Source organism: Mauremys mutica, chromosome 4 (genome assembly GCF_020497125.1).
Source record: "Mauremys mutica isolate MM-2020 ecotype Southern chromosome 4, ASM2049712v1, whole genome shotgun sequence".
Classification (NCBI taxonomy): domain Eukaryota; kingdom Metazoa; phylum Chordata; order Testudines; family Geoemydidae; genus Mauremys; species Mauremys mutica.
In genome coordinates, this window is record NC_059075.1 from 28,881,562 (window position 1) to 28,894,368 (window position 12,807).

Here is a 12,807-nt window from a genome sequence, read left to right on the forward strand (position 1 = left end):
GGAGCAGCGGCAGGAAGAGGTGGGGCAGGGGCTTGGAGGAAGGGGTGGAGTGGGGCAGGGCCTGGAGCGGAGGAAGGCGGTCCAGCATCCCCGGGCAAGATGAGAAGTCGTTGCTTATGGTCCCGGTGGTGCCCCAAATTTTCAGGTGCCCTACGCAGCCGTGTATGCCTAAGGAGGCCCTGCACACCTATCCAGCCACCAAACTCAGATCCTACACCAATGAGGGCCATACAATTCCCATATAGACAGACACAGGTGATCTGAGTCTTGATGACACATACACAGCACCCTGTTGAAGGGGAAGCTCTTGAACTATGTTCCCTGTCACACACAGACACAAAAGGAGAAGGCAAAAAACCCCACATCTAACCTCGCTGATGATAGGGATATGAGTAACATCTTTATCCTCTTCTTCCCTGGGAAAACAAATGAGAGTCAATTTACATGGAGAGAATTAAGGACATCTTTTTGACAGGCCAGATCAGAGTGATAGAGTTTAAGGCCAGAAGGGACCACACAAGGGACCACACAAGATTGTCAGGTCTGTTCTCCTGCATATCACAGGCCACCAACACCACCCAGCACCCACACACTAAACCCAACAAAGAAAATGAGACCAAAGTAAATAAGACCCACAAGAGATCAGACTATTGTGTGCCACAGGCTAAGAATAGGAAGGATTGAAGCACCAATGTCCAACCCTCTGCCATGGCAGGGAACTGATTAAGTGAGATGGACCCAGGTGTAGCTGGCAAGTGACCTGCACCCACACGCTGTAGAGGAAGGCGAAAACCTCCCAAGGTCGCTGCCAATCTGACCTGGAGGAAAATTCCTTCCCGACCCCACACATGGAGATCAGTTAGACTCTGAGCACATGAGCAAGAACCAGCCAGCCAAGCACCTGAGAGAGAGAATGCTCGGTGCCCTCTCAGAGCCCTGGCCCACCTCACCATCGTACCATCTCCAGTCATGGCCATCCCTGTATAAACTGGAAGTGAGTCCCAGGGCTATTGAGCCCTGCCGCCCCCCCCAAACACAAGCAACTCCCTCATACAATTGTACTCAAATTTGTCCAGCTCTCTCTTAAAGAGAATTAAGTTATTTGTCCCCACAATTCCTATTGGGAGACTGTTCCAGAACCTCCCCACTCAGATGTTTAGAAACCTTCTTCTAATTTCCAGCCTGAATTTTTTCATGGCCAGTTTATATCCACTTGTTCTTGTGACAGTATTATCCATTAGCCTAAACAGCACTTCATACTCCCTGGTATTTACCCCCAATGTAATTATACAGAGCACTCATAACCCCCCTCAGCCTTCTTTTTGCTAGGCTAAACAAACCAAGCTCTTCCAGCCTCTTTGCATAAGATAGGCCCTCCATTCCCCTAATCAGCACCTGCTGCACTTTAAATTCATCTTTCTTGAACATGGGTGACAAGAACTGTACAAAGTATTCCACAGGAGGTCCTATAAATGCCTTGTACAATGGCATTAATACTTCTCTAGCTCTACTGGAAATGCCTTCCCTAAAACATCCTAGGAGCGCATTTGCATTTTTCACAGTTGCATCACATTGATGGCTAGTCATTCTATAATCGACCCTCACACCCAGGTCTCTTCTCTTTTTTTGTTTCCAACTGATAAGCTCTTAGCTCGTAGCAGAAATTCTTATTATTAAACCCTAAATGCATGACCTTGCACTTTGTACTATTGACTTTCATCCCATTTCTGTTACTAGTCTTCAAGGTCATCCAGATCTTCCTGTATAATATTCTGATCCTCCTCTGTATTGACGATGCCTCTCAACTTTGTATCATCAGCAAATTTCATTAGCACACTTCTACTTTTTGTGCCATTTGTGTCATTAATGAAACTTAAATCCACATGTTCAAATCCCAAAAGGGTAGACTCACTTCATCTTTCTGTGGCCAATAAATTGTGTTCAGTGCTCTTTATAGTGTGAGAGACTCTGAAAGAGACCTCGTGTGTGCACATTAAAGGTTTCCTGGCACTTCTCTTAAGACTAGAAGTTTGCCCTGGTGTCCTTAGTTAATCACTAAACAAACGATTAATTTAGTGCTCTCACAACACCTTAGGACATACAGAAGTATTATCAAATGTTCAGATAAGTACCTGGACGGATGAATGTTATTTGTTTTACAAATATGAAAAGTGAAACATTGGCAGTTGGTGACCTGCCCTGGCCACAAAGTCAGGCAGAACTGGAAAAAGAATTTAAGTTTCCATTACAAGATTAATCCCACTGCAAAATGTCTCAAGTTACCATTTTCCATTTTGGTTTATTTGTGGTCATGAGGGTTAGAAACCCTGAGCCTTGTATTACTGGGGATTGAAATCTTTGAGTCCAGGGTGCTATAAAACTCTAGAGATGGCCCTTAAATGTGCACAATTAGAACTAATGGGCATGTCTGGTATATTACTTATTCTTTTGAAAAGATGTTTTATAAAAAAAGAAATGGCTGCCAAAATACATGAAAACTATGCATCCTTGACCTCTCATGACTTTTTAGATAGCCAGCAAGTCAACCAGATATGGTAGATTCATACTTACGTCACAAGTACAGTATCTTGGCAAACAGAAACCACAGTGATGGCCACATTACAAACAGCAAACTAGACAGATTAACAGGACACACATATGCAGCAGCTGCTGCACATATCCAGTTTCCCAGATTTGTCCTGGACTTTTCCAGGGCTGAGTTTGCCAATTGTGCATATGAGTCACATTATGCATGGTGTGTTTTTTTAATAGACTCCATACTATCTTCTATACCTTGTAAGTTTAAATGATTAACTGCCTTGCTGTCTTTTACTCTACTCTGGGTTTGCAAGATGGATTCAGATACAATACATGGACACATTCAGATGTTGCAAACAATAATTTTATAGTCGAAATTGAGATGGCTTCAATCTGACTAAATTGTCCAGCCTAAAAGCATCATCTGCGATAGCTCAGCCCCTGAGACACAAACTCCACAGTCAAGGCAGATCCCCAGGGGAGGGAGCTATTTTTATATGTCTACCATAAAGGCTACTTCAATACTAATCAATCTGTTCTTCTTATTCTAAATGTCTAGAAACACACAGGGAAAGGGGAATTCAATTTCTGAACCTCAGGTCTCACAGGCACATTCACTTTAACACTCCCCTTTTAGACTTTAGATTCAAGGAAATAAAACGTGAGTGCAAGTGACATCACCTACCTGTATTCCCCTAACTGGGTTACAAAAACGTTCCTCCTCCTGTTTTCCAGCTGCAGTGAGTACCTAGGATGATCGTTCCTTGGCACTGCCAGGGACTCCAGGTCATTCATGGTGAGCTCGGGAATCTAGCTGGCGACTTTCCCTACCTGCAATACTTCATGCACAAGCCATGTGCGTTGCAGTGTCGTTCTCCTTCTGCAGAAGGGAAAGAGTTTGCAACAGAGTTTGTAAGAGTTTGCTTACAACAAAGCAATTAGAAGTGTATTGTTTTAACTGCACGAGAGATGCAGAGCAGTCTATTTTAGTAGCAACTTCAGAATGTGTTGCAAAGCTCTTGCAGAGCTCACGCACAAGAGTCCGGGGAAGGCGGGCGAGCGGGGGGGAAGAAGAGGGAGGGGGTGAGTTTGCTGTTGCTACAGTTACCTTTCAGTAGCCGGCTTCTTTCGGCGTTCCCCTAGCAACCCCGGGCCGCGTTCTAAAAGAGAACGCGGGACACAGAGTGGATCAGGGCCTCGGTGCAGGGAGAGTGTCTTCGCTGAGGGTGGCTGGCTGGGCTTTGCTTGCCCAGGGAACAACTCCGCTGCATAGCTATGCACGGCAATCTCATTAAAACACCCTGTTTTTTATTGCAATTGGAAAAGGAAAACACTTCCTCCCCCACCTGACATCTGCAGTAAAAGAGCCCAGTCCAGATGCACTGAAATAAAGGAAAAATAAAAGCAAGTCCTGAATACTTTAAGGATACAAACATTGCAAATGGAAGTTTGGGGTGACATTTGTTTGAGCTTTTGGAAGCTGTTTGGTTTGCCTAATTCTGTCCTTTCCCCACAGTTCCCAATCCCTGTTTAAAACCTCTCAAACTTCAAATGAGTTGATACTGGACTAAGACTTGGGCACTGAAGTTCCCTTTCCACAGAGCAGGCTGTGGCTGTGCAAGTTTGGGAATCACCCTCGCTCCTGCCCCCACACACTGGGACCCCATCAAGGGGTAAGGAGACTCAGTCAACATGATGTTTGGGGTTTTTTGAGGCAGCAGGCGGGGGGTTTTCTGAGATGCGTACAGTGCTTCTAATCTGGATGATGATTTTTGTCAAGAGGACACCTGTACAATTCATACTAGGCTGTGACCCACCAACTCATGACATCACAACTGCACACAACCATAAGATCATATATTTTGCACAATATCCATCAACCTTTGTTGAATTCAAACCGTCAACCTCTGTGGTTAAAGGCTCCATCTCCTATTCCCTTGATCCCCTGCACGATTCTTTTTTAAACCACGAGGAGCCTGAAATCTATTGTTTTTCTCTTACTAGATCCAGTTTGTAGTTTGGATTTTTTTTTTTTAAAGTACAGAAAATGTCACTAGAACATCACATGACAAGTCAGTGTATGTCATTTGTATATTGTGTTATGTAAGATTTTAAACATAGTTTCCAAAGCCCTTTGGAAGAAGCTGTGAGACTCTCTCTTAAATACTTTCTGGGTCCAAAGACACTGGGCTAGATCTTCAGCTTGGGTAAATAGGAATAGTTGAATTGAAATGAATGGAGAGAAGCTCTTTTAAATCAACATAGGAACTGGCTCAATAATTCTGACAAACACGTCTAATGATAATGGGATACATTCTCTGGTCCACTCCATACACTTTACATCATATAAGTGTGCATAGTGCAAGTTGACCAAAAGCACCTGGAAATAGATAGTGACAAATTCTACCTGGGCAGGGGAATTCTCCACCAACAGAAAGCTGGCAGAGGTGGTTCCTGGGCCAGTTGCCATCCCGGTGTGACTACTCTTCTGCCACTTTAACTTGTGCTGGGCAGCTCAGGATCCTGGAACCAACATCCTCCACTGCATCCAAGCAGAACTCAGGTGAGGTGAAGAATCTGTTCCAAGAAACTGTGGGGGGGGGGGATCTAAAAATAGAAAATACCTATTTCCTTCATCACTTTTGTCACTTTGCTCAGAAAAAAACTGCCTGTCAATGGTTAGGGGGCTATTCTTACCGGTATTTTGAGTATTTATGTATGTAACTTCTAGTTAATCAAAAGGAGACTAGTTTTATTTCCATTGATCTTCTATGCACTCTGTAGACCAAATATTGTTCAGTTACTCTAGTGCAACCCCACTAATTTCACGGGAGCTGCACTAATGTAACTGAAAGCAAAATTTGGCCCTAATGGTCTGTAACACAGGTGTGAAACCCAGCAGTGCTGGACTGATCTTTATTACTGACTCCAAGCATGTGGGATGGGTTAAGGTTACAAAAGGCAATGCTCATGTCACATGCCAGGGTTCAGTGTCCTCGAAAGGCTCCAGTGGTTTCTGTTACATCTTTTTGGTTGCTTGTTTTTTCTTTTAAATCAAAAGCAAATAGACGTGATTATGAAACATTCCAGCCCACCTAAACACTGAACCAACAACATGTTTTTATCCTGATTTAAAATATTGAGGGATTTTCTTTTTATAACAAAAGAGCTTTGGTTCTGATTATACACTGCAAAATGAAAAATGTGGATAACGTTTCACTGCTGTAACGTTAGTGGGTCTCTGTCCAGGCTGCCTCACTGAGATATTGTTAACATATTCATCATAGTCCTTGTTTGCAGGAAGTGGAGCTTTTTAGGAAGGTTTGTGATTATAAAACATAGCTACACATTTCCTCTACAGATTGAAACAAAGCATTCAGTGTTTGACTTCCAAATCATTTTATACATTATGCAATTTGTGGGCAATGTGTGGTAAACTGGCTTAATAAATGTGATCTTGTCTCCCTCTACTGGCTGGCCTCAGCAACTACAACATCCTGCTGCTTGTTCATAGCTTCAGGATTCAGCAATACAGTACAAGGCGGCTTGTGCTTTTTGGTGCTAAAGACCCAAGGTTCAATCCCTGCTAGTGATCATGAGATGTTTGTATACTACAATGGATTGTTATATATGCATGAATGAATATCCCACCTCCTCCCCATACTGTGCTGCCCAGTGCAGCAGTCTGGGAGCTGACCTTGTCTGTGAAGACCAAGGCAAAAAAAGCACAGAGTACTTCAACTTTTTCCACATCATCTGTCACTAGGTTGCCTCCCGCATTCAGTAAGGGTCCCACAGTTTCCCTGACCTTCTTGTTGCTAACATACCTGTAGAAACCCTTCTTGTTACCCTTCACATCCCTTGTTAGCTGGAACGCCAATCGTGCCTTGGCCTTCCTGATTACATCCCTGCATGCTCTAGAAATATATGCCTGCAAATGGTCAACGTAAACAAAATGTCTCGCGGCCTGCCTTCAGATTACCCTGATGGGTTGCGTGGCAAAGGTTGCCGACCCCTGTTCTAAATATTAGGTTAAAGAGGAGACATTCCCGGGGCAGGGGGATCATGTTTATCCCACATCTGCCTAATGTGTGGTTTCTTGCACCTTCCTCTGAAGCATCTGGTGTTGGCCAGCGTCAGAGACAGGATACTGGACTAGATGGACCTTGGGTTTGAGCCAATCTGGCAATTCTTATGTAACTGAAAAAACAGGTAATTAAACTAAGCAAGAGATAGATAGATAGATAGATAGATAGATAGATAATGCAAACATGACTAAAGTACTTAAGTTAAACAAAAACAAAAGCCATTTTTGTATGATTTAAGTGCTCATGAAAGTTGCTGTCCTGACAGCCCCAAAAAGCTAAGTCTTCTAGTATCTATAAAACAGGCACAGCATGGACAATATAAACATCCCCGCAGTGACATGGTAACGTGCTTCAGCTCTGACCTTGAAAGATCCACTCAACCTATGAGGCAGGCTTTTTTGCTGAGATCACCCAAAAGGGTCCAATTTATGCAGTTGTGATCGTTTTTGGGATGTGAGCATCTATCCATTGCTACCTAGATTGGGACCTCCAAACTTATCTCTCGTAGGGTACTGTACAGCTTTCAGATGGCAGCCACTTCCAACCAGAGCTGGGCTGGATTTGGCCTGGGAACCTAGAATCCCTATATCCAGTTTCTAATCCCTTGAAAGAAAAACTTTTCCTTTCTCAGCAGCCACGTGGAAGTTACTAAATTCCACACACTGCATCACCACATTCTCTGATGTTCTTATAGCACCTCATACTCTCTTCTGCTTACACCCATAGTATGTCCCAAGCATTCACCATCCAGAAGCACTATTAGATGCTGAGCTTAGGCTCATATATAGATACCACTGTGATGGGTGCCTTGGAAATACCTGGAGTAAACTGATGTAAACTTCATACACTACTGAAACTGAGCCTTCTTTGGGACAGAGCTTAGCAGCCATTCTTTACCAACTGTGCTGTAGGACACAACTGGATTTTAGTTAGTGAAGAAAAATGAATGTATCACACACTGCAGAGGGAATGTTGGCAAGCAGAATTTATTCATCCACATTGTTTATCCCTAGTCCTGCAAAAGTGCCATGAGCTGCTTAATGGCCACAAGTGGCCAGAGATTTCGGCTTTCTTCTAAAGATCGTGGGGCAGATCCTCAGCCGGTGTCAATTTCAATGAAACCAAGACAATTTACACCCACTGCAGATCTACCCCAGTACTTCTAGGAGCAAAGGGACCCTCAGCATGAAGCAGGGCCATTGGCTAAATATTGACTTAGAAGGAACAATTTTTAAGTACCAAGATGATAGGAGTAGGTGCCTTAAAAATACCACAACTGGATAGACGGATGGTGGATGATAGACGTGTCACCCATACTACTGTCTGTGGCATCTACGGTTGTCTATCCAATGCCAGAAGAAGAAGTGCTGACCTTGTTTACCTCATGTGTTCAGACAAGACACAGTGGTCTGTCAGCAGCAAAAATGGAAAAAAGACCCTGAGCTTATTAAAATATTAAGAGTATGACACAAGTCAAGACATTTCAGATGAGGGTTGATACTTCGACACTAGTGTATGGTTTTGTGCCTGTTTTACTGTTGTCCATAACATGGTTTGGGTACTTTTGCCATTTGTGCAACAATCTTTTCTGTATTTGAGTTTTCCCTGCAGGGCTAAGAGGACTCTAAATACAACAAAACAAAGCTGGGAGCCAGTTGTAAACGTATTTGGGGAGCAGATTCTACTACCTTCAGTCACACCAAGTAGTACCTTACTCAGGGCTGCCGAGAGCGGGTTCGGACCCCGGTGAAAAAAAATTTTTGGGCCCCCCCAGCAAGGGCGGACCAGCTAAACAGGACCGACGAAGACAGGGAAGCTGGGCCCCAGGGCCCCTTCTGGACCACTAGGCCCCGGTAATTTGTACTGGCTTCCCCTGCCGCCATCAGCCCTGACCTTACTCCACAGCTAGTCATGCTGAAATTAAGGGAACCACATGTGCAGTAATCTGCTATACAGTGTGAGCAAGGGTGGAAGAATCTGGCTATTTATAGAATAGGGATAGGAATTAAACTAAATCAAATTAAGGCCACTTGAATTCTGTATGAGGGTGTTCACACATGGATTTAATACAGTTTAACTAACCCATTTCAAGAAAAATTAATCCAAATTAACTAACGGTATGAATTTGATGGACAAGCACTCTAACAGTCCTCCTGCTGGCCCCTTTTCCCTACCCAGTCATTCCACCGGTAGGTTTGGAGAGGTCAGCTGGCAGGCAGGCTTCTCTAGGAGCTCCTCTTTTCAAATGAGCTCTGGTAGCCTTTTGTCAAGTCCAGGTGCTCATTAGTCAATCACCAAGGTAGTTACTTAGAAGTGGCTGAGATGGGCCCATTCTCTTTGAGCGAGCCCATATCCCCTTAAAGAGGCCATGCCCCACTGTGACAATACGAATACGTTTAAAAGAGTCCACCTGCTTCTAAATAAATGACTATGGAATGCTATTTAGTATTTATCTAAATAGGGAGAATGAATTAATATAGTAAAGAAAAAGGGGGAAGTTATGTTTTCTCAAGTTTATTGATCAATCTTGTTCCCTTGCATATTTGTGTCTCATTGTACCATCTGTTGATCATTGCAGTGGATAAAATCCAGGAGTCTGCCAAATTACGAGGTAAGCATACAGTTATTTTTAACTAAGTTAAATTTTACTCGTTCCATGGCACGTTGTGCAACAGACATACACTGGTGTCAGATGACATTCTGTCCAGACACTTATGCTAAATTTAACTCCTCTTGAGAGATATAGGGCAAACAATTAAATGTCAGCCCTGCAAAACAAACCTGTTGCATTATGATTTGCATTTAGAAGAGAAATAAAATCCTTCGTACCTTCTTATCCATAAACAAAGTAGTTGGTGCAGGATGTCTAAGCTTTCTCATTTGGACTGGACTTTAAATGATGAAATTAGACACATTTCAATTTGACTGTTCTATTCCTTTTACAGCTTTCCTCACCATAGTATGAGATCAAGTATCAGAGGGGTAGCCGTGTTAGTTTGGTTCTGTAAAAGCAGCAAAGAATCCTGTGGCACCTTATAGACTAGCAGACATTTTGCAGCATGAGCTTGGGTATTCACCCACGAAAGCTCATGCTGCAAAACGTCTGTTAGTCTATAAGGTGCCACAGGATTCTTTGCTGCTTTTACATAGTATGAGAGTGCCTTCCAGAAGTGCATTAAGTGACATGACTACACATCTGTCCTGCATGGTTCACTTTTCTTCTCTCCATATTATACATACAAAGGGCCCAGTTCTGCCCTCAATAAGGCCCCAACCCAGCAGTGCCCTTAAGCATATACTTAACCTGAGCATGTGAGTAGTTCCAATTGAATTTCATGAAGCTACTCATGTGCTTACGGTAAGAACATGCTTATCAGCTTTGCTGGATTGTGACTTTAGGTGGGGGCCTCTGCTATTGACTTCAGCAAGAATTTTTTCTGACCCTTAGGAATTTTAGATCTGGTATGCAGCGGACCTATTTTCATGTCACTGAAGGAAGGGGAATGCAAGATTGACAGTAAAAAGTCACACAGTTCTACTACACACAGTGAATGGAAGAGTTGAAAACAGTACTTCCAAATCACAGCCCTAAAGAATGAGCTTTCTGTAGGATTTTTAAAACTAGTCTATAGAATTCTAGAGCAGGGGTATTGTTATACTCATGGCCTATAAACAGAGAAGGTAAATAACATCAAATACTCTTGCTTCAAGATTACAATGTAAAACTAATTCATTTCTTAGAATCCAGAACAATAACACACAGTAACCAAAAATAGAGAGAGACAAAGCAGGCTGCTCTTTAAGGCAGAAAGGCAAAGTTCAACCCACCTTTTTCTGAATTGGCTCGTTCCTGACTGAGAGACCCAGATTACACGCTTCACTTTCACAATGGAGAACTCGCCCACATTCTTAAAGTGATAGCTTGCAATTCCAACAGTTTTCAATATACCACAGGTGTGATTCTGTATTAAATTCTACAGGTTGAGTTAAAAAGACTACTGAAAGGATCACTTTCTGAGCTGCCTCCAGGTAGGTATAAATATCTCCTTATAAGATCAAAGGTACCCCTACATTTTGGTTCTCAGGACTTCTGAAAACTGACTCTGTAGAGTCCGCTGCCTTATCCCTTTAAGGAAATGTCCTATAAAAATTAATAGAGAGCAAACCACAGAGTTCTATAGAAATTCTAAGGGTACCATAGAAATAGCTCAACAAACTATAAAATTTAGTAGAGACTGATACCCTTTCTGTCAGTTTTTAAACTAGTCTATGGAGTTTAATAGAGAAGTATGTTCCTACTATAGCTTTCTGTAGACTGGTTTAAAAATTCGATCGAAAAATCATTCTCTGTCACATTCTGTAGGGTATCTGCATTAGGGCAGTGATTCAGAAACAGTGGCATTGGCCATTACGTTCACTGTATGTAGTAGAATGATGTGGAACATATTGTCATTCTTGCCTTCATCCTTCCCTCTAATAATGGGTCTGCAGCAAAGGCGATCTATTTTCTTCTGTTTCTGAAAGGTCAAGGAAAAGACCAAACCTTTCAGTAGAACTCCTGATAAATCTCATTATAAAATATAAATGATAATTGCCCAACAAAGAATAGTGGAAAGGTGATGTTTACCCACGTAAAAGGAACATGTCTTTGTTTACATAGCCATGGCGGTTTTGTTCATTGTGTATTATGATTACATATTCTCCTGTACTTTAGTCCTTTTTCATTTTGTGTCTGTGTACTTGACCTTATGATGATATTTGCAGAGAGAGGCTGAGACTGTAATAACTGCAGATATCTCCAAGGTTTATTGGCTGTCAGGTCCAGCCTGAGTCAGTAAGCAGCTAAAATGGTGCTGAAGAACGTATATATTTGTTGTTCCCCTTGGTGCTACTATCTCCAAAGAAGTGAGGACTCCCTCCAGACTGTAACTGAGATGCAGAAAGAAGTCCCTACGCTCAGCCGCTATGCTGAACCACTGAGCCAGTGGGCTCTAAGTCACGCTAATATAAATGAGAAGCCATTCCATTCAAATTATAGGATATACACCGATTTCACATTAAGGTGAGAGGAAACTCGAGTCTTAAGACTAATATAGTCTGAGAAGCTGTCTTTTTTGGGGGGAAAAAAAGCAGATTCAGCAACACCAAAGCATTTTGCAAATTCATGGCAATTTCACCAAATTGCTTCTGTTGAAAAATATTTCTGAAAAAAAAATCAGAACATTTCATTTTGACATTTTGGAAATAAAACTTTTGTTTTTACATTCAAAATGACTGTTGTTTTTTTAAAGTAGCAACAAATCAAAAGTGGTTTACTTCAAAATGAAACATTTCCATTTTGTCAATATAAAACATTTCATTCAACCAGCTATGAATATTTTTTTCAATTTTTGTGGAATTGCCAGTGAACTGAAAAATCACCAGCTCTAATTCTAAGTTGATTGGAGTAATTGGTGGGGTTGAAAGGACTGAAGGACTTTGCAGCATCAGGGCCTTAGATAGCAATATATGCTGTAGACATCGCACCTTAGCAATTACCCACGCCTTGGCATATTTGATATCACACATTTTTTATTAGTGTCATAGAATTTAAGGCCATAAGGGACTACCAGATCATTTAGTCTGACCTCCTGTACATCACAGCTACCAACACCATCCAGCACCCACACACTAAAGTGCTGCTGGCTTATTGCCACCATCATCTAAGCATGGCCAAAGCAATCACTTCTCAGCCCATTCTTGCTAGGAGAAAGAAATTGAAACCTTCTTCATCTATTGAAATTCTTGTCCCCTTGCTAGTTGGATGGAGTTTTAGTAGCAACATGTGTGTGTGTAGAGAGAGAGAAGAATGGTTTGTTCTACAGCAATGGAAGCCAGGAACTCCTGAATTCTAGTCCTAGCGCTAACACTGATTCCTTCTGTGGCTCTGTCCTTCATCCTTCCTTTCCCCCAGCTACAATGCTGAGCTAATAACAGTCTCCTTTCCCTGTTGTTAGGGTCCATCAGTGCAAAGCACTGCATAAACACTGAGTATATGTGTTTCTCCTCTTTCACCATTGCACTTCAGTGTACAGTATTTTGTTGGTTGGCATTTTTTGCTACTATAACTCTAAATGTGAAAATTGAAATGTGAGGTGTAAACAATGTTTTTAAATTAAGAATTTGGTTACAAGGTGTGTAA

At 42.1% G+C, this 12,807-nt stretch overlaps 1 protein-coding gene across 3 annotated transcripts in view; it reads right to left on the reverse strand.

Moving 5' to 3' along the window:
* The window catches only part of CCDC197 (coiled-coil domain containing 197), a 42,169-nt gene extending 31,688 nt beyond the window's left edge, over positions 1-10,481 (reverse strand). The window contains exons 1-3 of one of the 3 annotated variants that reach the window (XM_045015281.1): positions 10,455-10,481; positions 3,224-3,418; positions 371-416 (exon numbers count right to left, since the gene is read on the reverse strand). In XM_045015281.1, coding sequence (XP_044871216.1) covers positions 371-416; positions 3,224-3,333 — 156 coding nt within the window. In that variant the 5' untranslated portion in view covers positions 3,334-3,418; positions 10,455-10,481. Of the gene's footprint in view, positions 1-370; positions 417-3,223; positions 3,541-3,646; positions 3,762-10,454 lie in introns of those variants that run through there. The other 2 variants (XM_045015282.1, XM_045015283.1) reach the window with 2 other exon arrangements.
* Between the last annotated feature and the right edge of the window lie 2,326 nt (positions 10,482-12,807).